Genomic DNA, 24,840 nt, shown 5'->3' with positions numbered 1-24,840 from the left:
GACCCTCACAACCTCCTGAACCCCATCCCCACCTCACCCAGACCCCCACCCCCTCACACCCTCCTGAACCCTACCCCCACCTCACCCAGACCCCCTCGACCCTCACACCCTCCTGACCCCACCCCCACCTCACCCAGACCCTCTCGACCCTCACACCCTCCTGAACCCCACCCCCTCACACCCTCCTGACCCCACCCCCACCTCACCCAGACCCTCTCGACCCTCACACCCTCCTGAACCCCACCCCCACCCCCTCACAACCTCCTGAACCCCACCCCCACCCCCTCACACCGCCCTGATCCTGACCCCCCCTCACCGCCATCAAACTGTAAATTACAAGCCCGCACTGTGCCCCAAACCCACCTCTCACCCACGATTCTCCCTCACCCCCAAAGCCCCCAGCCTGGACCCCCTTTACAAACCGCCCCCCCCCCCCCCCCCGCTCACCGGGGGGTGGGCCCGGGTGGGTGAGCTGGAAGTCGGGATTGGACCCGGGTGGTGGGGTAAGGGGGGGAAGGAGGGGGGAATAATCTAGCCGGACTCACCAGGCCGATGTTGCCGAGTTCGAAGAGGCTGAATTGTTTGGGGATTTCGGGCTGACTCTGGATGAAATTCTTCAGGATGTCACTCGATGTGGTCTGGATATACCCGTAATCCTGTGTGGGAAAGGCCAATCACAACTGCCCATGGGTCAGCACACCTCCATCCCCAAACACACCCCCATCACACACCCACCGACCTCTTCCCCACCCCACTGTCCCCGCTCTCTCCCCATCACCCTGTATCAATCCCAGACTAATCCCACTGTCCCACTTTCTCCCCACAGCCCTGTATCAATCCTAAACTAATCCCACTGCCCCACTCTCTCCCCATCACCCTGTATCAATCCCAGACTAATCCCACTGTCCCACTCTCTCCCCATCACCCTGTATCAATCCCAGACTAATCCCACTGCCCCACTCTCTCCCCATCACCCTGTATCAATCCCCAAACTAATCCCACTAACCCATTCTCTTCCGATAGCTCAGGATCAATCCTAAATTAATCTTAGTGTTCTGCGCTCTCAACTGGGGTGCAAGAGTAGTGCCGTGTTGTGTGGGATTCGAGGGAGATAACCGTCTGGCACAGAGACCAAGTATCCAGTTTGCAGGAACACCACCTGCAGCAGCAAGCAAGAATCAAGAGCACGGGGGGGGGGGGGGCCTACCCCGCGCCCGGGGAACGCCGCGCCCGGGGAACGCCTCGCCGCGCCCGGGGAACGCCACGCCCTACCCTGCGCCCGGGGAACACCTCGCCGCACCTGGGGAACGCCGTGCCCTACCCCGCGCCCGGGGAATGCTTCCCTGCGCCTGGGGAACACCGCGCCCCGCACCCGGTGCCCGGGGAACGCCACACCACACGCCCGGGGAACGCTGCGCCCTACCCCGCGCCCGGGGAACGCCGCGCCGCGCCCGGGGAACACCTCGCCGCACCCGGGGAACCCCGCGTTGCGCACCGCGCCCTGTATCTGGAGATTGCCGCAGCGTCCCCCGCGTTTGGGGATCGCCGCGCTGTCCTGTGTGTTTGGGGGTCACCGCGCTGTCCTGTGTGTTTGGGGATCGCTGCGCTGTCCTGTGTGTTTGGGGAACGCTGCGCTGTCCTGTGTGTTTGGAGAACCCCGCGCTGTCCCGTGTGTTTGGGGAACCCCGCGCTGTCCCGTGTGTTTGGGGAACCCCGCGCTGTCCCGTGTGTTTGGGGGTCGCTGCACCGTCCTGTGTGTTTGGGGGTCGCTGCGCTGTCCTGTGTGTTTGGGGAACCCCGCGCTGTCCCGTGTGTTTGGGGGTCGCCGCACCGTCCTGTGTGTTTGGGGGTCGCCGCGCTGTCCCGTGTGTTTGGGGGTCGCCGCACCGTCCTGTGTGTTTGGGGGTCACCGCGCTGTCCTGTGTGTTTGGGGGTCGCCGCGCTGTCCTGTGTGTTTGGGGGTCGCTGTCCTGTGTGTTTGGGGGTCGCTGCGCTGTCCTGTGTGTTTGGGGGTCGCTGCGCTGTCCTGTGTGTTTGGGGGTCGCCGCACCGTCCTGTGTGTTTGGGGGTCGCCGCGCTGTCCTGTGTGTTTGGGGGTCGCTGCGCTGTCCTGTGTGTTTGGGGATCGCCGCGCTGTCCCGTGTGTTTGGGGGTCGCCGCACCGTCCTGTGTGTTTGGGGGTCGCTGCGCTGTCCTGTGTGTTTGGGGATCGCTGCGCTGTCCTGTGTGTTTGGGGATCGCCGCGCTGTCCTGTGTGTTTGGGGATCGCTGTCCTGTGTGTTTGGGGATCGCTGCACTGTCCTGTGTGTTTGGGGGTCGCTGCACTGTCCTGTGTGTTTGGGGGTCGCTGTCCTGTGTGTTTGGGGGTCGCTGTCCTGTGTGTTTGGGGATCGCTGCACTGTCCTGTGTGTTTGGGGGTCGCTGCACTGTCCTGTGTGTTTGGGGGTCGCTGCGCTGTCCTGTGTGTTTGGGGGTCGCTGTCCTGTGTGTTTGGGGGTCGCTGCGCTGTCCTGTGTGTTTGGGGATCGCCGCGCTGTCCCGTGTGTTTGGGGATCGCTGCGCTGTCCTGTGTGTTTGGGGATCGCTGCGCTGTCCTGTGTGTTTGGGGATCGCTGCGCTGTCCTGTGTGTTTGGGGGTCGCTGCGCTGTCCTGTGTGTTTGGGGGTCACCGCGCTGTCCCGTGTGTTTGGGGATCGCTGCGCTGTCCTGTGTGTTTGGGGATCGCTGCACTGTCCTGTGTGTTTGGGGGTCGCTGCGCTGTCCTGTGTGTTTGGGGGTCGCTGCGCTGTCCTGTGTGTTTGGGGGTCACCGCGCTGTCCCGTGTGTTTGGGGATCGCTGCGCTGTCCTGTGTGTTTGGGGATCGCTGCGCTGTCCTGTGTGTTTGGGGATCGCTGCGCTGTCCTGTGTGTTTGGGGGTCGCTGCGCTGTCCTGTGTGTTTGGGGGTCACCGCGCTGTCCCGTGTGTTTGGGGATCGCTGCGCTGTCCTGTGTGTTTGGGGATCGCTGCACTGTCCTGTGTGTTTGGGGGTCGCTGCGCTGTCCTGTGTGTTTGGGGGTCGCTGCGCTGTCCTGTGTGTTTGGGGGTCACCGCGCTGTCCCGTGTGTTTGGGGATCGCTGCACTGTCCTGTGTGTTTGGGGGTCGCTGCGCTGTCCTGTGTGTTTGGGGGTCACCGCGCTGTCCCGTGTGTTTGGGTGTCGCTGCACTGTCCTGTGTGTTTGGGGGTCGCTGCGCTGTCCTGTGTGTTTGGGGGTCACCGCGCTGTCCCGTGTGTTTGGGGATCGCTGCACTGTCCTGTGTGTTTGGGGGTCGCTGCGCTGTCCTGTGTGTTTGGGGGTCACCGCGCTGTCCCGTGTGTTTGGGGATCGCTGCACTGTCCTGTGTGTTTGGGGGTCGCTGCGCTGTCCTGTGTGTTTGGGGGTCACCGCGCTGTCCCGTGTGTTTGGGTGTCGCTGCACTGTCCTGTGTGTTTGGGGGTCACCGCGCTGTCCCGTGTGTTTGGGGGTCGCTGCGCTGTCCTGTGTGTTTGGGGATCGCTGTCCTGTGTGTTTGGGGGTCGCTGCGCTGTCCTGTGTGTTTGGGGATCGCCGCACCGTCCTGTGTGTTTGGGGGTCGCTGCGCTGTCCTGTGTGTTTGGGGATCGCCGCACCGTCCTGTGTGTTTGGGGGTCGCTGCACTGTCCTGTGTGTTTGGGGGTCGCTGCACTGTCCTGTGTGTTTGGGGGTCACCGCGCTGTCCCGTGTGTTTGGGGATCGCTGCGCTGTCCTGTGTGTTTGGGGATCGCTGTCCTGTGTGTTTGGGGAACCCCGCGCTGTCCCGTGTGTTTGGGGGTCGCTGCGCTGTCCCGTGTGTTTGGGGGTCGCTGCGCTGTCCTGTGTGTTTGGGGGTCGCTGTGCTGTCCTGTGTGTTTGGGGAACCCCGCGCTGTCCTGTGTGTTTGGGGGTCACCGCGCTGTCCCGTGTGTTTGGGGAACCCCGCGCTGTCCCGTGTGTTTGGGGGTCGCTGCACCGTCCTGTGTGTTTGGGGGTCGCTGCGCTGTCCTGTGTGTTTGGGGAACCCCGCGCTGTCCCGTGTGTTTGGGGGTCGCCGCACCGTCCTGTGTGTTTGGGGGTCGCTGCGCTGTCCTGTGTGTTTGGGGGTCGCCGCGCTGTCCCGTGTGTTTGGGGGTCGCCGCACCGTCCTGTGTGTTTGGGGGTCACCGCGCTGTCCTGTGTGTTTGGGGGTCGCCGCGCTGTCCTGTGTGTTTGGGGGTCGCTGTCCTGTGTGTTTGGGGGTCGCTGCGCTGTCCTGTGTGTTTGGGGGTCGCTGCGCTGTCCTGTGTGTTTGGGGGTCGCCGCACCGTCCTGTGTGTTTGGGGGTCGCCGCGCTGTCCTGTGTGTTTGGGGGTCGCCGCGCTGTCCTGTGTGTTTGGGGGTCGCTGCGCTGTCCTGTGTGTTTGGGGATCGCCGCGCTGTCCCGTGTGTTTGGGGGTCGCCGCACCGTCCTGTGTGTTTGGGGGTCGCTGCGCTGTCCTGTGTGTTTGGGGATCGCTGCGCTGTCCTGTGTGTTTGGGGGTCACCGCGCTGTCCCGTGTGTTTGGGGATCGCTGCGCTGTCCTGTGTGTTTGGGGATCGCTGCACTGTCCTGTGTGTTTGGGGGTCGCTGCGCTGTCCTGTGTGTTTGGGGGTCGCCGCGCTGTCCTGTGTGTTTGGGTGTCGCTGCACTGTCCTGTGTGTTTGGGGGTCACCGCGCTGTCCCGTGTGTTTGGGGGTCGCTGCGCTGTCCTGTGTGTTTGGGGATCGCTGTCCTGTGTGTTTGGGGGTCGCTGCGCTGTCCTGTGTGTTTGGGGATCGCCGCACCGTCCTGTGTGTTTGGGGGTCGCTGCGCTGTCCTGTGTGTTTGGGGATCGCCGCACCGTCCTGTGTGTTTGGGGGTCGCTGCACTGTCCTGTGTGTTTGGGGGTCGCTGCACTGTCCTGTGTGTTTGGGGGTCACCGCGCTGTCCCGTGTGTTTGGGGATCGCTGCGCTGTCCTGTGTGTTTGGGGATCGCTGTCCTGTGTGTTTGGGGAACCCCGCGCTGTCCCGTGTGTTTGGGGGTCGCTGCGCTGTCCTGTGTGTTTGGGGGTCGCTGCACTGTCCTGTGTGTTTGGGGGTCACCGCGCTGTCCTGTGTGTTTGGGGGTCGCTGCGCTGTCCTGTGTGTTTGGGGGTCGCTGCGCTGTCCTGTGTGTTTGGGGGTCGCTGCGCTGTCCTGTGTGTTTGGGGATCGCTGTCCTGTGTGTTTGGGGATCGCTGTCCTGTGTGTTTGGGGGTCGCTGCGCTGTCCTGTGTGTTTGGGGATCGCCGCACCGTCCTGTGTGTTTGGGGGTCGCTGCGCCGTCCTGTGTGTTTGGGGGTCGCGGCGCTGTCCTGTGTGTTTGGGGGTCGCTGCGCTGTCCTGTGTGTTTGGGGGTCGCTGCGCTGTCCTGTGTGTTTGGGGGTCGCTGTGCTGTCCTGTGTGTTTGGGGGTCGCTGCGCTGTCCTGTGTGTTTGGGGATCGCCGCGCTGTCCTGTGTGTTTGGGGGTCGCTGCGCTGTCCTGTGTGTTTGGGGGTCGCTGCGCTGTCCTGTGTGTTTGGGGATCGCTGCGCTGTCCTGTGTGTTTGGGGGTCGCTGCGCTGTCCTGTGTGTTTGGGGGTCGCTGCGCTGTCCTGTGTGTTTGGGGGTCGCTGCGCTGTCCTGTGTGTTTGGGGGTCGCCGCACCGTCCTGTGTGTTTGGGGATCGCTGTCCTGTCCTGTGTGTTTGGGGGTCGCTGCGCTGTCCTGTGTGTTTGGGGATCGCTGCGCTGTCCTGTGTGTTTGGGGAACCCCGCGCTGTCCTGTGTGTTTGGGGGTCGCCGCACCGTCCTGTGTGTTTGGGGGTCGCTGCGCTGTCCTGTGTGTTTGGGGATCGCTGCGCTGTCCTGTGTGTTTGGGGATCGCTGCGCTGTCCTGTGTGTTTGGGGATCGCTGCGCTGTCCTGTGTGTTTGGGGGTTACCGCGCTGTCCTGTGTGTTTGGGGATCGCCGCGCTGTCCTGTGTGTTTGGGGGTCGCTGCGCTGTCCTGTGTGTTTGGGGGTCGCTGTCCTGTGTGTTTGGGGGTCGCTGCGCTGTCCTGTGTGTTTGGGGATCGCTGCGCTGTCCTGTGTGTTTGGGGATCGCTGCGCTGTCCTGTGTGTTTGGGGGTTACCGCGCTGTCCTGTGTGTTTGGGGATCGCCGCGCTGTCCTGTGTGTTTGGGGGTCGCTGTCCTGTGTGTTTGGGGATCGCTGCGCTGTCCTGTGTGTTTGGGGGTCGCCGCGCTGTCCTGTGTGTTTGGGGATCGCCGCGCTGTCCTGTGTGTTTGGGGGTCGCTGTCCTGTGTGTTTGGGGATCGCTGCGCTGTCCTGTGTGTTTGGGGATCGCTGCGCTGTCCTGTGTGTTTGGGGGTCGCTGCGCTGTCCTGTGTGTTTGGGGGTCGCTGTCCTGTGTGTTTGGGGGTCGCTGCGCTGTCCTGTGTGTTTGGGGGTCGCTGTCCTGTGTGTTTGGGGATCGCTGTCCTGTGTGTTTGGGGATCGCCGCGCTGTCCTGTGTGTTTGGGGGTCGCTGCGCTGTCCTGTGTGTTTGGGGATCGCTGCGCTGTCCTGTGTGTTTGGGGGTCGCTGTCCTGTGTGTTTGGGGATCGCCGCGCTGTCCTGTGTGTTTGGGGGTCGCTGCGCTGTCCTGTGTGTTTGGGGGTCGCTGCGCTGTCCTGTGTGTTTGGGGATCGCCGCGCTGTCCTGTGTGTTTGGGGAACGCTGTCCTGTGTGTTTGGGGGTCGCTGCGCTGTCCTGTGTGTTTGGGGATCGCCGCGCTGTCCTGTGTGTTTGGGGATCGCTGTCCTGTGTGTTTGGGGGTCGCTGCGCTGTCCTGTGTGTTTGGGGATCGCTGTCCTGTGTGTTTGGGGGTCACCGCGCTGTCCTGTGTGTTTGGGGGTCGCTGCGCTGTCCTGTGTGTTTGGGGGTCACCGCGCTGTCCTGTGTGTTTGGGGGTCGCTGCACTGTCCTGTGTGTTTGGGGATCGCTGCACCGTCCTGTGTGTTTGGGGGTCGCTGCGCTGTCCTGTGTGTTTGGGGAACGCTGCACCGTCCTGTGTGTTTGGGGGTCGCTGCGCTGTCCTGTGTGTTTGGGGGTCGCTGCGCTGTCCTGTGTGTTTGGGGATCGCTGCACTGTCCTGTGTGTTTGGGGATCGCCGCGCTGTCCTGTGTGTTTGGGGGTCGCCGCACCGTCCTGTGTGTTTGGGGGTCGCCGCACCGTCCTGTGTGTTTGGGGAACCCCGCGCTGTCCCGTGTGTTTGGGGAACCCCGCGCTGTCCCGTGTGTTTGGGGAACCCCGCGCTGTCCCGTGTGTTTGGGGGTCGCCGCACCGTCCTGTGTGTTTGGGGGTCGCTGTGCTGTCCTGTGTGTTTGGGGATCGCTGCGCTGTCCTGTGTGTTTGGGGGTCGCTGCGCTGTCCTGTGTGTTTGGGGGTCGCCGCACCGTCCTGTGTGTTTGGGGGTCGCTGTGCTGTCCTGTGTGTTTGGGGATCGCTGCGCTGTCCTGTGTGTTTGGGGGTCGCTGCGCTGTCCTGTGTGTTTGGGGGTCGCCGCACCGTCCTGTGTGTTTGGGGATCGCCGCGCTGTCCTGTGTGTTTGGGGGTCGCTGCGCTGTCCTGTGTGTTTGGGGGTCGCTGTCCTGTGTGTTTGGGGGTCGCTGCGCTGTCCTGTGTGTTTGGGGATCGCTGCGCTGTCCTGTGTGTTTGGGGATCGCCGCGCTGTCCTGTGTGTTTGGGGAACGCTGTCCTGTGTGTTTGGGGGTCGCTGCGCTGTCCTGTGTGTTTGGGGATCGCCGCGCTGTCCTGTGTGTTTGGGGATCGCTGTCCTGTGTGTTTGGGGGTCGCTGCGCTGTCCTGTGTGTTTGGGGATCGCTGTCCTGTGTGTTTGGGGGTCACCGCGCTGTCCTGTGTGTTTGGGGGTCGCTGCGCTGTCCTGTGTGTTTGGGGGTCACCGCGCTGTCCTGTGTGTTTGGGGGTCGCTGCACTGTCCTGTGTGTTTGGGGATCGCTGCACCGTCCTGTGTGTTTGGGGGTCGCTGCGCTGTCCTGTGTGTTTGGGGAACGCTGCACCGTCCTGTGTGTTTGGGGGTCGCTGCGCTGTCCTGTGTGTTTGGGGGTCGCTGCGCTGTCCTGTGTGTTTGGGGATCGCTGCACTGTCCTGTGTGTTTGGGGATCGCCGCGCTGTCCTGTGTGTTTGGGGGTCGCCGCACCGTCCTGTGTGTTTGGGGGTCGCCGCACCGTCCTGTGTGTTTGGGGAACCCCGCGCTGTCCCGTGTGTTTGGGGAACCCCGCGCTGTCCCGTGTGTTTGGGGAACCCCGCGCTGTCCCGTGTGTTTGGGGGTCGCCGCACCGTCCTGTGTGTTTGGGGGTCGCTGTGCTGTCCTGTGTGTTTGGGGGTCACCGCGCTGTCCTGTGTGTTTGGGGGTCGCTGCACTGTCCTGTGTGTTTGGGGATCGCTGCACCGTCCTGTGTGTTTGGGGGTCGCTGCGCTGTCCTGTGTGTTTGGGGAACGCTGCACCGTCCTGTGTGTTTGGGGGTCGCTGCGCTGTCCTGTGTGTTTGGGGGTCGCTGCGCTGTCCTGTGTGTTTGGGGATCGCTGCACTGTCCTGTGTGTTTGGGGATCGCCGCGCTGTCCTGTGTGTTTGGGGGTCGCCGCACCGTCCTGTGTGTTTGGGGGTCGCCGCACCGTCCTGTGTGTTTGGGGAACCCCGCGCTGTCCCGTGTGTTTGGGGAACCCCGCGCTGTCCCGTGTGTTTGGGGAACCCCGCGCTGTCCCGTGTGTTTGGGGGTCGCCGCACCGTCCTGTGTGTTTGGGGGTCGCTGTGCTGTCCTGTGTGTTTGGGGATCGCTGCGCTGTCCTGTGTGTTTGGGGGTCGCTGCGCTGTCCTGTGTGTTTGGGGGTCGCCGCACCGTCCTGTGTGTTTGGGGGTCGCTGTGCTGTCCTGTGTGTTTGGGGATCGCTGCGCTGTCCTGTGTGTTTGGGGGTCGCTGCGCTGTCCTGTGTGTTTGGGGGTCGCCGCACCGTCCTGTGTGTTTGGGGGTCGCCGCACCGTCCTGTGTGTTTGGGGGTCGCTGTGCTGTCCTGTGTGTTTGGGGGTCGCCGCACCGTCCTGTGTGTTTGGGGGTCGCTGTGCTGTCCTGTGTGTTTGGGGGTCGCTGCGCTGTCCTGTGTGTTTGGGGGTCGCCGCGCTGTCCTGTGTGTTTGGGGGTCGCCGCACCGTCCTGTGTGTTTGGGGGTCGCCGCACCGTCCTGTGTGTTTGGGGGTCGCCGCACCGTCCTGTGTGTTTGGGGGTCGCCGCACCGTCCTGTGTGTTTGGGGGTCGCCGCGCTGTCCTGTGTGTTTGGGGGTCGCTGCGCTGTCCTGTGTGTTTGGGGGTCGCCGCACCGTCCTGTGTGTTTGGGGGTCGCCGCACCGTCCTGTGTGTTTGGGGGTCGCCGCACCGTCCTGTGTGTTTGGGGGTCGCCGCACCGTCCTGTGTGTTTGGGGGTCGCTGCGCTGTCCTGTGTGTTTGGGGGTCGCTGCGCTGTCCTGTGTGTTTGGGGGTCGCTGCGCTGTCCTGTGTGTTTGGGGATCGCTGCGCTGTCCTGTGTTTGGGGGTCGCTGCGCTGTCCTGTGTGTCTGGGGATCGCCGCGATGTCCTGTGTGTTTGGGGGTCGCTGCGCTGTCCTGTGTGTTTGGGGGTCGCTGCGCTGTCCTGTGTGTTTGGGGGTCGCTGCGCTGTCCTGTGTGTTTGGGGGTCGCTGCGCTGTCCTGTGTGTTTGGGGGTCGCTGCGCTGTCCTGTGTGTTTGGGGGTCGCTGCACTGTCCTGTGTGTTTGGGGGTCGCTGCGCTGTCCTGTGTGTTTGGGGATCGCTGCGCTGTCCTGTGTGTTTGTGGGTCGCTGCGCTGTCCTGTGTGTTTGGGGGTCGCTGCGCTGTCCTGTGTGTTTGGGGGTCGCTGCGCTGTCCTGTGTGTTTGGGGGTCGCTGCACTGTCCTGTGTGTTTGGGGGTCGCTGTCCTGTGTGTTTGGGGGTCGCTGCACTGTCCTGTGTGTTTGGGGATCGCCGCGCTGTCCTGTGTGTTTGGGGAACGCTGTCCTGTGTGTTTGGGGATCGCTGCACCGTCCTGTGTGTTTGGGGATCGCTGCGCTGTCCTGTGTGTTTGGGGATCGCCGCGCTGTCCTGTGTGTTTGGGGATCGCCGCGCTGTCCTGTGTGTTTGGGGGTCGCTGCGCTGTCCTGTGTATTTGGGGATCGCCGCGCTGTCCTCTGTGTTTGGGGAACGCTGTCCTGTGTGTTTGGGGGTCGCTGTCCTGTGTGTTTGGGGATCGCTGCACTGTCCTGTGTGTTTGGGGGTCGCTGCACTGTCCTGTGTGTTTGGGGGTCGCTGCACTGTCCTGTGTTTTTGGGGGTTACCGCGCTGTCCTGTGTGTTTGGGGGTCGCTGCGCTGTCCTGTGTGTTTGGGGGTCGCTGCGCTGTCCTGTGTGTTTGGGGGTTACCGCGCTGTCCTGTGTGTTTGGGGGTTACCGCGCTGTCCTGTGTGTTTGGGGGTTACCGCGCTGTCCTGTGTGTTTGGGGGTTACCGCGCTGTCCTGTGTGTTTGGGGGTTACCGCGCTGTCGGGATGATTGAGTCTCTGAACACTCACCAACATTTCATCGAGCAGCTCGTATATCAGGGAAAAATTCAATTGCAGCGTCTTCTCATTCAGAGTTCCGCAGTGATCCTTGATGAGACTGACCAGTCTGACAAATATACAAGGCGGTGAAAATATCAAGGATAATGTTGTTTGAAGCTAAGCCACAGACATATCAGAAATCTTGACCAAAGCTCCATCGAGGAATGTATTAAAGGGGGACTGAGAAGGAATCCCAGAGCACAAAACCGAGGCAGCTGAAGGCAGGGTCCCCCAAGGCTGGAGTGAGGGCGGCCTGGCTCACGCGCCCCCTCTGTGCTGGGAGGAAGGCGGCAGTCTGGGTCATAGCCCCATGCTGCTGGAGTCAGAGGGCAGTCCAGGTCATGCTGGGGTCAGTTGGAGGGGTGCGCAGTGAAGGAGGGATCGTGCTGTGGGGGGAGGGCTGTGCGGAGGGCAGCGTGTGAGACCCCCGACACCGCCACCAACAGCCAACTGTAGCCAAAACTATGAGTTTCAAAGTTTATTTATTAGCATCACACGTCGGCTTACATTAACACTGCAATGAAGGTACTGTGAATATCACCCAGTCGCCCACACTCCGGCGCCTGTTCGGGTAACACTGAGGGACAACTTAGTATGGACAATGCACCCTAACCAGCACGTCTTTGGACTGTGGGGGGAAATCGGAGCACCCGGGGGAAACCCACGCAGACACGGGGAGAACGCGCAGACTCCGCACAGACAGTGACCCAATTCAGGATCCCTGGCGCTGTGAGGCAGCAGTGCTAACCACTGTGCTGCCCTGGAGTATTTAGTCTGCTCACGCTTTAACATTCTTTCAACCTTTCCCCGTGATATCGTGCACCATCCAACACATGGAGTTTAACCCTGATAAATGTGAGGTGATTCATTTTGGTAGGACTAATTTAAATGTGGATTACAGGGTCAAAGGTAGGGTTCTGAAGACTGTGGAGGAACAGAGAGATCTTGGGGTTCATATCCACAGATCTCTAAAGGTTGCCACTCAAGTGGATAGAGCTGTGAAGAAGGCCTATAGTGTGTTAGCTTTCATTAACAGGGGGTTGGAGTTTAAGAGCCGTGGGGTTATGCTGCAACTGTACAGGACCTTGGTGAGACCACATTTGGAATATTGTGTGCAGTTCTGGTCACCTCACTATAAGAAGGATGTGGAAGCGCTGGAAAGAGTGCAGAGGAGATTTACCAGGATGCTGCCTGGTTTGGAGGATAGGTCTTATGAGGAAAGGTTGAGGGAGCTAGGGCTGTTCTCTCCGGAGCGGAGGAGGCTGAGGGGAGACTTAGAATCATAGAAACCCTACAGTGCAGAAGGAGGCCATTCGGCCCATCGAGTCTGCACTGACCACAATCCCACCCAGGCCCTACCCCCACATATTTTACCCACTAATCCCTCTAACCTACGCATCCCAGGACTCTAAGGGGCAATTTTCTAAACCTGGCCAATCAACCTAACCCGCACATCTTTGGACTGTGGGAGGAAACCGGAGCACCCGGAGGAAACCCACGCAGACACGAGGAGAATGTGCAAACTCCACACAGACAGTGACCCGAGCCGGGAATCGAACCCGGGACCCTGGAGCTGTGAAGCAGCAGTGCTAACCACTGTGCTACCGTGCCGCCCTTAATAGAGGTTTATAAAATGATGAAGGGGATAGATAGAGTGAACGTTCAAAGACTATTTCCTCGGGTGGATGGAGCTATTACAAGGGGGCATAACTATAGGGTTCGTGGTGGGAGATACAGGAAGGATATCAGATGTAGGTTCTTTACGCAGAGAGTGGTTGATGTGTGGAATGGACTGCCTGCAGTGATAGTGGAGTCAGACACTTTAGGAACATTTAAGCGGATATTGGTTATGCACATGGAGCACACCAGGATGATAGGGAGTGGGATAGCTTGATCTTGGTTTCAGATAAAGCTCGGCACAACATCGTGGGCCGAAGGGCCTGTTCTGTGCTGTACTGTTCTATGTTCTATGTAACCCATTTTCCCACCCAGTAACTCCAAACTCACAGCTACTGTAATGTCAGAAAATGTAGCTGGCGTTTGCTGTCTATCTTTTCTCCTGGTGCGCGCATTCGCAATAAACTGTTTTTCACTCTTTAACGACGTGTTGTATGTCCTGTCTCTGCATTGGTTGAGTTCACTGAGTCCATGACCCCCTCCCCCAGAGGGACACCCCAAAAAATTCCTCTTGCTGTGCCCCAAGGCGGGTTTCGAATCCGGTCCCTGGCGCGATGAGGCCGCAGAGCGAACCACTGTGCCACCCAAGGCTGGGTCAGACAAAGCAAAGCAGCAGAAATATGGGACACCCCGTCTGTCCGACCCCCCCACCCCAATCAGAGGGCCTTCCTGGGGGAGATAGGAAGAGCTCCCTGTACCTGATGAGGAACTGGATGATGGTGAACGGAGACGGGTTGGAGCGAGACGTCACCACAAAGTAGAGGGTGTTCTGCCGGAGAAATAAACTGCAACCCTGATGATGCTGCAGGAAGAATCAGTAAAATCAACTCAGCGAGAGAGAGAGAGCAACGCAGGAAAGATGGGGGGGCGAGGGAGAGGAGGGGGCGAGGGAGAGGAGGGGGCGAGGGAGGGGGGGGCGAGGGAGGGGGGGGCGAGGGAGGGGGGGGCGAGGGAGGGGGGGCGAGGGAGGGGGGGGCGAGGGAGGGGGGGGCGAGGGAGGGGGGGGCGAGGGAGGGGGGGCGAGGGAGGGGGGGCGAGGGAGGGGGGGCGAGGGAGGGGGGGCGAGGGAGGGGGGGGCGAGGGAGGGGGGGCGAGGGAGGGGGGGCGAGGGAGGGGGGGGCGAGGGAGGGGGGGGCGAGGGAGGGGGGGCGAGGGAGGGGGGGGCGAGGGAGGGGGGGGCGAGGGAGGGGGGGGCGAGGGGGGGGGGGCGAGGGAGGGGGGGCGAGGGAGGGGGGCGAGGGAGGGGGGGCGAGGGAGGGGGGGGCGAGGGAGGGGGGGCGAGGGAGGGGGGGCGAGGGAGGGGGAGGGGGGGGCGAGGAGGGGGGGAGGGGGGAGGGGGGGGGAGGGGGGGAGAGGGGGGGTGAGGGGGGGTGAGGGGGGGCGAGGGAGGGGGGCGAGGGAGGGGGGGCGAGGGAGGGGGGGCGAGGGAGGGGGGCGAGGGAGGGGGGCGAGGGAGGGAGGGAGGGAGGGGGAGGAGGGGGAGGGAGGGGGGGGGAGGGGGGGGGGAGGAGGGGGGAGGGAGGGGGGGAGGGAGGGGCCGGGGAGGGAGGGGGGGCGCGAGGGAGGGGGGGGCGCGAGGGAGGGGGGGGCGCGAGGGGAGGGAGGGGGGGGGCGCGAGGGAGGGAGGGGGGGGGCGCGAGGGAGGGAGGGGGGGCGCGAGGGAGGGAGGGGGGGGGCGCGAGGGAGGGAGGGGGGGGCGCGAGGGAGGGAGGGGGGGGCGCGAGGGAGGGAGGGGGGGCGCGAGGGAGGGAGGGGGGGCGCGAGGGAGGGAGGGGGGGGCGCGAGGGAGGGAGGGGGGGGCGCGAGGGAGGGGGGGGGGCGCGAGGGAGGGGGGGGGCGCGAGGGAGGGAGGGGGGGCCGAGGGAGGGAGGGGGGGGCGCGAGGGAGGGGGGGCGCGAGGGAGGGGGGGGCGCGAGGGAGGGGGGGAGGAGGGGGGGGCGAGGGAGGGGGGGCGAGGGAGGGGGGGGCGAGGGAGGGGGGGGCGAGGGGAGGGGGGGGCGAGGGAGGGGGGGGCGAGGGAGGGGGGCGAGGGAGGGGGGGCGAGGGAGGGGGGGGCGAGGGAGGGGGGGCGAGGGAGGGGGGGGCGAGGGAGGGGGGGCGAGGGGGGGGGCGAGGGAGGGGGGGGCGAGGGAGGGGGGGGCGAGGGAGGGGGGGCGAGGGAGGGGGGGGCGAGGGAGGGGGGGGCGAGGGAGGGGGGGGCGAGGAGGGGGGGGCGAGGGAGGGGGGGGGCGAGGGAGGGGGGGGGCGAGGGAGGGGGGGGGCGAGGGAGGGGGGGGGCGAGGGAGGGGGGGCGAGGGAGGGGGGGGCGAGGGAGGGGGGGGCGAGGGAGGGGGGGGCGAGGGAGGGGGGGCGAGGGAGGGTGGGGCGAGGGAGGGGTGGGGCGAGGGAGGGTGGGGCAGGGAGGGGGGGCGAGGGAGGGGGGCAGGGAGGGGGGGCGAGGGAGGGGGGGCGAGGGAGGGGGGGCGAGGGAGGGGGGGCGAGGGAGGGGGGGCGAGGGAGGGGGGGCGAGGGAGGGGGGGGCGAGGGAGGGGGGGCGAGGGAGGGGGGCGAGGGAGGGGGGGCGAGGGAGGGGGGGCGAGGGAGGGGGGGCGAGGGAGGGGGGCGAGGGAGGGGGGCGAGGGAGGGGGGCGAGGGAGGGGGGGCGAGGGAGGGGGGCGAGGGAGGGGGGCGAGGGAGGGGGCGAGGGAGGGGGGCGAGGGAGGGGGGGGCGAGGGAGGGGGGCGAGGGAGGGGGGCGAGGGAGGGGGGGGCGAGGGAGGGGGGGCGAGGAGGGGGGAGGGGGGGCGAGGGAGGGGGGGGAGGGGGGGGCGAGGGAGGGGGGGCGAGGGAGGGGGGGCGAGGGAGGGGGGCGAGGGAGGGGGGGCGCGAGGGGGGGGCGAGGGGGGGGGGCGGGGAGGGCGAGGGGGTGGAGGTCAAGGGGGTGGGGCTCGGGTGGGGGTGGGCGAGGGGAGTTTGGGGGTGGGGGCAGTGAGCACGGCTCTCGGGTGGGGCCTGTGCAGAAGGCTCTGCCATGGAGTTATTTCTGTCATGTGAATGATTATAAATGTAAGTTACTCACCATGACAACAGGGGCCTGGTCCCGGGGTAGAGCCCTGACCTTCTGGTAGAAAATATCAACAACATCCTTCGAATCTTCCCCACGAACTGTAAATTCCAGAGTTAGGAAAATACTCTTCCTGGCCTGAGGCGGGTTTGGGAGGAGGAAACATTCCGCATCACAGAGCCTCCCCCAAAAATCACCCTGCAAATAAACACACCCCCCCCCCCCCCGAGTACACACACACACACACCCCCTAAATACACACCCCCTAAATACACATCGCCCAAATATGCACCCGCTAAATACGCACAGCCTAAATACACAGAAGGATATAGATAGGCTGGAAATTTGGGCAAAGAAATGGCAGATGGAGTTCAATCCTGATAAATGCGAAGTGATGCATTTTGGTAGAACTAATGTAGGAAGGAGCTATACGATAATGGCAGAACCATAAAGGGTGTAGGTACGCAGAGGGACCTGGGTGTGCAAGTCCAACAGATACTTGAAGGTGACATCACAGGTGGAGAAGGTAGTGAATAAGGCATATGGCATGCTTGCCTTTGTAGGACGGGGCATAGAGTATAAACGTTGGGGTCTGATGTTGCAGTTGTATAGAACGTTGGTTCGGCCGCATTTGGAATACTGCGCGCAGTTCTGGTCGCCACACTACCAGAAGGACGTGGAGGCTTTAGAGAGAGTGCAGAGGAGGTTTTACCAGGATGTTGCCTGGTATGGAAGGGCATGGTTATGAGGAGAGATTGGGTAAACTGGGGTTGTTCTCCCTGGAAAGACGGAGGATGAGGGGTGACCTAATAGAGCTGTAAAATTATGAAAGGCATAGATAGGGTGAACGGTGGGAAGCTTTTCCCAGGTCGGTGGTGACGTTCACAAGGGGTCATAGGTTCAAGGTTAGCGGGGGGAGGTTTAACACGGATATCAGAAGGACATATTTTACACAGAGGGTGGTGGGGCCTGGAATGCGCTGCCGGGCAAGGTGATGGAGGCGGACACACTAGGAACGTTTAAGACTTATCTAGACAGCCATATGAACGGACTGGGAATGGAGGGATACAAAAGAATGGTCTAGTTTGGACCAGGGAGCGGCGCGGGCTTGGAGGGCCGAAGGGCCTGTTCCTGTGCTGTATTGTTCTTTATTCACACCCCCTAAATACGCACACCCACTGAATACGCGCCCCCTAAATACGCGCACACGCGCCCCTAAATACGTGCACACACACCCCCTAAATACACGCACACGCATCCCCTAAATACACGCACCCGCACCCCCTAAATACACACCCTCTAAATACGCACACACACCCTAAATACACACACGCACGCCCCCCCAAATACACCCCCCCGAAATATGTACACCCCGTCAATACGCACACACCCACTAAATACACATCCCCTAAATGCAGACACACCCTAAATACACCCCACAAATACACACCCCCTAAATGCACACACACCCTAAATACGCGTGCCCCTAAATACACACACCCCCTAAATACACTCTCTAAATACACACCCCCTAAAAATGCGCACCCTCTACACGCACAACCCCCCCCGAAATACGCACACACACCTCCTAAATACACACACCCTAAATACGCGCGCCCCTAAATACACACACCTCCTAAATACACACTCTCTAAATACACACCCACTAAAAATGCGCACCCTCTAAATACACGCACACACCCCCGAAATACACCCCCTGTCACCTCCCCAGGTCCTGGGCTGGGGGTGGGGGTTCTCTCCGGGCTGTCAGACTCCAGCTGAAGGATACAGTCTTTGTAAAGGAGGTGGTCCCCACGGGGGGAGAGAATGAAAATCTGTGAGATCATCACCGTCTCCTGAGAGACAGACACCCAGACACAGGGAGAGACAGACACCCAGACACAGGGAGAGACAGACACCCAGACACAGGGAGTTACAGAGACCCAGACACAGGGAGAGACAGACACCCAGACACAGGGAGTTACAGGGAGAGACAGACACCCAGACACAGGGAGAGACAGAGACACAGGGAGAGACAGACACCCAGACACTCTGCCCCCACCCCCGGGTGAGTTCGGGCCGCTTTCCCCTGGCTCTCTCTCCCGCGTCCGCTCCCTCAGGCCCCGCCCTTTCCCCTCGCCCTCCCATCCCATTGGCCGGCCTGCCCATCCCGCTCTTCAGTCTGAATGGGCGCATCCGCTGTCACCCACATCGCCCTCCCACCCCATTGGCCGCGCCGCCTGTCACTCACATCGCCCTCCCACTCCATTGGCCGCGCCGCCTGTCACTCACATCGCCCTCCCATCCCATTGGCCGCTCCGACTGTCCCGCCCTTCGCTCTCCCACCCCACTGGCCGTGCCGCCTGGCCAGTCAGTTCATTCCGCCATCCCATTGGCCGGGCTGCCTGTCACACAGGAGGCCCTCCCATCCCATTGGCCGACCCGACTGTCCCGCCCTTCGCTCTCCCACCCCAATTGGCCGGGCCGTCTGTCACTCACAGCACAGAGCCCGCCCACACATCGCACCCAGACACACAGATGGCAGACCCGGAGAGAGGAGCACCGAGATACAGATCAACATGCCCCCTGTGAGAGAGAGAGAGACAGATACCCATCCACACACAGACAGACAGAGAGATATATCCACCCTCACACACAGAGAACCAACACCGCCCCGCCCCTCTGGAGGTACATCCCAGTCCCCCCCTCCTTCACCAAGTCGGGGGGGGGGGGGGAGAGAGTCAGAGATCAGAGCGGATCAGCTCCAATCCGCCTGTGTGTGACTGTGACACATAACAATAACTTGACAACAGACAAACTAATGCTATATTCACAATATATAATCAAATCATATCCCAAATAAACTGAATAAAAATAGCATGAGAGGCTGAGCCCCCCCCCTCCCCGACAGACAGAATGAGAGATCCCGAAAACCCCCTCCCCCACAGACACAATGGCAGATCCCAGTCCCCCATTTCCCCCCCTCTCTCAGAGTGGAGCAGTCCACATTGGTCACGTGATCCAGTTTTGGCGCCACTTTCAGAGGCAGCAACCGGAAAATGGCGCCCAGAGACTATCAGAGTGAGAGAGGTAAGAGTTATAATTATAAATATTATACAGATATAAATCATCTCAATACACACAGAGAGACAAAAACTATCCCAGTGAGAGGGGTAAGAGTTATAATTATAAATATTATACAGATATAAATCATCTCAATACAGAGAGAGAGAGAGATACACAGAGAGACAAAAACTATCCCAGTGAGAGAGGTAAGAGTTATAATTATAAATATTATTCAGATATAAATCATCTCAATACAGAGAGAGAGAGAGATACACAGAGAGACAAAAACTATCCCAGTGAGAGAGGTAAGAGTTATAATTATAAATATTATTCAGATATAAATCATCTCGATACACAGAGAGACAAAAACTATCCCAGTGAGAGGGGTAAGAGTTATAATTATAAATATTATACAGATATAAATCATCTCAATACACAGAGAGATACACAGAGAGACAAAAACTATCCCAGTGAGAGGGGTAAGAGTTATAATTATAAATATTATACAGATATAAATCATCTCGATACACAGAGAGACAAAAACTATGCCAGTGAGAGGGGTAAGAGTTATAATTATAAATATTATACTGATATAAATCATCTCAACGCACAGAGAGAGAGATACACAGAGAGACAAAAACTATCCCAGTGAGAGGTGTAAGAGTTATAATTATAAATATTATACAGATATAAATCATCTCAATACACACAGAGACAAAAACTATCCCAGTGAGAGAGGTAAGAGTTATAATTATAAATATTATACAGATATAAATCATCTCAATACACAGAGAGAGATGCACAGAGAGACAAAAACTATCCCAGTGAGAGGTGTAAGAGTTATAATTATAAATATTATTCAGATATAAATGATCTCGATACACAGAGAGACAAAAACTATCCCAGTGAGAGGGGTAAGAGTTATAATTATAAATATTATTCAGATATAAATCATCTCAATACAGAGAGAGAGAGAGATACACAGAGAGACAAAAACTATCCCAGTGAGAGCGGTAAGAGTTATAATTATAAATATTATACAGATATAAATCATCTCGATACACAGAGAGATACACAGAGAGACAAAAACTATCCCAGTGAGAGGGGTAAGAGTTATAATTATAAACATTATACAGATATAAATCATCTCAACGCACAGAGAGATACACAGAGAGACAAAAACTATCCCAGTGAGAGGGGTAAGAGTTATAATTATAAATATACAGATATAAATCATCTCAATACAGAGAGAGATACACAGAGAGACAAAAACTATCCCAGTGAGAGAGGTAAGAGTTATAATTATAAATATTATACAGTTATGAATCATCTCGATACACAGAGAGATACACAGAGAGACAAAACTATCCCAGTGAGAGAGGTAAGAGTTATAATTATAAATATTATTCAGATATAAATCATCTCAATACACACAGAGAGAGAGATACACAGAGAGACAAAAACTATCCCAGTGAGAGGGGTAAGAGTTATAATTATAAATATTATACAGATATAAATCATCTCGATACACAGAGAGATACACAGAGAGACAAAAACTATCCCAGTGAGAGGGGTAAGAGTTATAATTATAAACATTATACAGATATAAATCATCTCAACGCACAGAGACATACACAGAGAGACAAAACTATCCCAGTGAGAGAGGTAAGAGTTATAATTATAAATATTATACAGATATAAATCAGCTCAATACACAGAGAGACAAAAACTATCCCAGTGAGAGGGGTAAGAGTTATAATTATAAATATACAGATATAAATCATCTCAATACAGAGAGAGATACACAGAGAGACAAAAACTATCCCAGTGAGAGAGGTAAGAGTTATAATTATAAATATTATACAGTTATGAATCATCTCGATACACAGAGAGATACACAGAGAGACAAAACTATCCCAGTGAGAGAGGTAAGAGTTATAATTATAAATATTATTCAGATATAAATCATCTCAATACACACAGAGAGAGAGATACACAGAGAGACAAAAACTATCCCAGTGAGAGGGGTAAGAGTTATAATTATAAATATTATACAGATATAAATCATCTCAATACACAGAGAGATACACAGAGAGACAAAAACTATCCCAGTGAGAGGGGTAAGAGTTATAATTATAAATATTATACAGATATAAATCATCTCGATACACAGAGAGACAAAAACTATCCCAGTGAGAGGGGTAAGAGTTATAATTATAAATATTATACAGATATAAATCATCTCGATACACAGAGAGACATAAACTATCCCAGTGAGAGGGGTAAGAGTTATAATTATAAATATTATACTGATATAAATCATCTCAACGCACAGAGAGAGAGATACACAGAGAGACAAAAACTATCCCAGTGAGAGGTGTAAGAGTTATAATTATAAATATTATACAGATATAAATCATCTCAATACACAGAGAGAGATGCACAGAGAGACAAAAACTATCCCAGTGAGAGGTGTAAGAGTTATAATTATAAATATTATTCAGATATAAATGATCTCGATACACAGAGAGACAAAAACTATCCCAGTGAGAGGGGTAAGAGTTATAATTATAAATATTATTCAGATATAAATCATCTCAATACAGAGAGAGAGAGAGAGATACACAGAGAGACAAAAACTATCCCAGTGAGAGAGGTAAGAGTTATAATTATAAATATTATACAGATATAAATGATCTCGATACACAGAGAGACAAAAACTATCCCAGTGAGAGGGGTAAGAGTTATAATTATAAATATTATTCAGATATAAATCATCTCAATACAGAGAGAGAGAGAGAGAGATACACAGAGAGACAAAAACTATCCCAGTGAGAGGGGTAAGAGTTATAATTATAAACATTATACAGATATAAATCATCTCAACGCACAGAGAGATACACAGAGAGACAAAACTATCCCAGTGAGAGAGGTAAGAGTTATAATTATAAATATTATACAGATATAAATCAGCTCAATACACAGAGAGACAAAAACTATCCCAGTGAGAGGGGTAAGAGTTATAATTATAAATATACAGATATAAATCATCTCAATACAGAGAGAGATACACAGAGAGACAAAAACTATCCCAGTGAGAGAGGTAAGAGTTATAATTATAAATATTATACAGTTATGAATCATCTCGATACACAGAGAGATACACAGAGAGACAAAACTATCCCAGTGAGAGAGGTAAGAGTTATAATTATAAATATTATTCAGATATAAATCATCTCAATACACACAGAGAGAGAGATACACAGAGAGACAAAAACTATCCCAGTGAGAGGGGTAAGAGTTATAATTATAAATATTATACAGATATAAATCATCTCAATACACAGAGAGATACACAGAGAGACAAAAACTATCCCAGTGAGAGGGGTAAGAGTTATAATTATAAATATTATTCAGATATAAATCATCTCAATACACAGAGAGAGAGAGATACACAGAGAGACAAAAACTATCCCAGTGAGAGGGGTAAGAGTTATAATTATAAATATTATACAGATATAAATCATCTCAATACACAGAGAGATACACAGAGAGACAAAAACTATCCCAGTGAGAGGGGTAAGAGTTATAATTATAAATATTATACAGATATAAATCATCTCGATACACAGAGACAAAAACTATCCCAGTGAGAGCGGTAAGAGTTATAATTATAAATATTATTCAGATATAAATCATCTCAATACACAGAGAGATACACAGAGAGACAAAAACTATCCCAGTGAGAGGGGTAAGAGTTATAATTATAAATATTATACAGATATAAATCATCTCAATACACAGAGAGATACACAGAGAGACAAAAACTATCCCAGTGAGAGGGGTAAGAGTTATAATTATAAATATTATACAGATATAAATCATCTCGATACACAGAGACAAAAACTATCCCAGTGAGAGCGGTAAGAGTTATAATTATAAATATTATTCAGATATAAATCATCTCAATACACAGAGAGAGAGATACACAGAGATACAAAAACTATCCCAGTGAGAGGGGTAAGAGTTATAATTATAAATATTATACAGATATAAATCATCTCAATACACACAGAGAGAGAGATACACAGAGAGACAAAAACTATCCCAGTGAGAGGGGTAAGAGTTATAATTATAAATATTATACAGATATAAATCATCTCAATACACACAGAGAGAGAGATACACAGAGAGACAAAAACTATCCCAGTGAGAGGGGTAAGAGTTATAATTATAAATATACAGATATAAATCATCTCAATACACAGAGATATACACAGAGAGACAAAACTATCCCAGTGAGAGAGGTAAGAGTTACAATTATAAATATTATACAGATATAAATCATCTCAATACACACAGAGAGAGAGATGCACAGAGAGACAAAAACTATCCCAGTGAGAGGGGTAAGAGTTATAATTATAAATATACAGATATAAATCATCTCAATACACAGAGAGATACACAGAGAGACAAAACTATCCCAGTGAGAGGGGTAAGAGTTACAATTATAAATATTATACAGATATAAATCATCTCAATACACAGAGAGATACACAGAGAGACAAAACTATCCCAGTGAGAGGGGTAAGAGTTACAATTATAAATATTATACAGATATAAATCAGCTCAATACACAGAGAGACAAAAACTATCCCAGTGAGAGGGGTAAGAGTTACAATTATAAATATTATACAGATATAAATCATCTCAATACACACAGAGAGAGAAATACACAGAGAGACAAAAACTATCCCAGTGAGAGGGGTAAGAGTTATAATTATAAATATTATACAGATATAAATCAGCTCAATACAGAGAGAGATACACAGAGATACAAAAACTACCCCAGTGAGAGGGGTAAGAGTTATAATTATAAATATTATTCAGATATAAATCATCTCCATACACAGAGAGATACACAGAGATACAAAAACTATCCCAGTGAGAGGGGTAAGAGTTATAATTATAAATGTTATTCAGATATAAATCAGCTCAATACAGAGAGAGAGAGAGAGAGATACACAGAGAGACAAAAACTATCCCAGTGAGAGGGGTAAGAGTTATAATTATAAATATTATACAGATATAAATCAGCTCAATACACAGAGAGATACACAGAGAAACAAAAACTATCCCAGTGAGAGAGGTAAGAGTTATAATTATAAATATTATACAGATATAAATCAGCTCAATACACAGAGATACACAGAGATACAAAAACTATCCCAGTGAGAGGGGTAAGAGTTATAATTATAAATATTATTCAGATATAAATCATCTCAATACACAGAGAGACAAAAACTATCCCAGTGAGAGGGGTAAGAGTTATAATTATAAATATTATACAGATATAAATCAGCTCAATACACAGAGAGATACACAGAGAAACAAAAACTATCCCAGTGAGAGAGGTAAGAGTTATAATTATAAATATTATACAGATATAAATCAGCTCAATACACAGAGATACACAGAGATACAAAAACTATCCCAGTGAGAGGTGTAAGAGTTATAATTATAAATATTATACAGATATAAATCATCTCAATACAGAGAGATACACAGAGAGACAAAACCTATCCCAGTGAGAGAGGTAAGAGTTATAATTATAAATATTATTCAGATATAAATCATCTCAATACAGAGAGATTCACAGAGAGACAAAAACTATCCCAGTGAGAGGGGTAAGAGTTATAATTATCAATATTATACAGATATAAATCATCTCAATACACAGAGAGAGAGAGAGATACACAGAGAGACAAAAACTATCCCCGTGAGAGAGGTAAGAGTTATAATTATAAATATTATTCAGATATAAATCATCTCAATACACAGAGAGACAAAAACTATCCCAGTGAGAGGTAAGAGTTATAATTATAAATATTATACAGATATCAATCAGCTCAACGCGCAGAGAGGGAGATACACAGAAACTAAAACTACAGCATGCTTGCCTTCATCGGCCGCGGCGTTGAGTTTAGAAATTATAAAGTCATGTTGCAGCTTTATAGAACCTTAGTTTGGCCGCACTTGGAATATAGTGTTCAATTCTGGTCGTCACACTACCAGAAGGACGTGGAGGCTTTGGAGAGAGTACCGAAAAGATTTAGCAGGATTTTACCTGGTATAGAGAGCATTAGCTATGAGGAGAAGTTGGAGAAACTTGGTTTGTTCTCACTGGAACGGTTGAGGGGCGACCTGATAGAAATCTACAAGATTATGAGGAACATGGACTGAGTGGATCGTCAGAAGCTTTTTCCCAGGGTGGAAGAGTCAATTACTAGGAGGCACAGGTTTAAGGTGCGAGGGGCCAGGATTACAGGAGTTGTACGAGCGTGTTGGGTGCCTG

General features: G+C 55.1%; 2 protein-coding genes across 2 annotated transcripts in view; one reads left to right on the top strand and one right to left on the bottom strand.

Moving 5' to 3' along the window:
• ap4m1 (adaptor related protein complex 4 subunit mu 1) overlaps window positions 1-17,538 on the bottom strand; it is a 48,497-nt gene extending 30,959 nt beyond the window's left edge. Inside the window, exons 1-5 of the mRNA XM_078200767.1 lie at window positions 17,209-17,538; window positions 15,435-15,520; window positions 13,076-13,179; window positions 10,671-10,767; window positions 546-656 (exon numbers count right to left, since the gene is read on the bottom strand). Coding sequence (XP_078056893.1) covers window positions 546-656; window positions 10,671-10,767; window positions 13,076-13,179; window positions 15,435-15,520; window positions 17,209-17,266 — 456 coding nt within the window. The 5' untranslated portion in view covers window positions 17,267-17,538. The remainder of the gene's footprint in view (window positions 1-545; window positions 657-10,670; window positions 10,768-13,075; window positions 13,180-15,434; window positions 15,521-17,208) is intronic.
• An 886-nt stretch (window positions 17,539-18,424) lies between these two features.
• Window positions 18,425-24,840, top strand: part of mcm7 (minichromosome maintenance complex component 7) — a 49,975-nt gene continuing 43,559 nt past the window's right edge. Inside the window, exon 1 of the mRNA XM_078200906.1 lies at window positions 18,425-18,509. Within this exon, the coding sequence (XP_078057032.1) occupies window positions 18,479-18,509 (31 nt within the window). The 5' untranslated portion in view covers window positions 18,425-18,478. The remainder of the gene's footprint in view (window positions 18,510-24,840) is intronic.

Source organism: Mustelus asterias, chromosome 31 (assembly GCF_964213995.1).
Source record: "Mustelus asterias chromosome 31, sMusAst1.hap1.1, whole genome shotgun sequence".
In the NCBI taxonomy this organism is placed as follows: Eukaryota; Metazoa; Chordata; class Chondrichthyes; order Carcharhiniformes; family Triakidae; genus Mustelus; species Mustelus asterias.
This window is presented reverse-complemented; position numbering and strand designations above follow the sequence as displayed.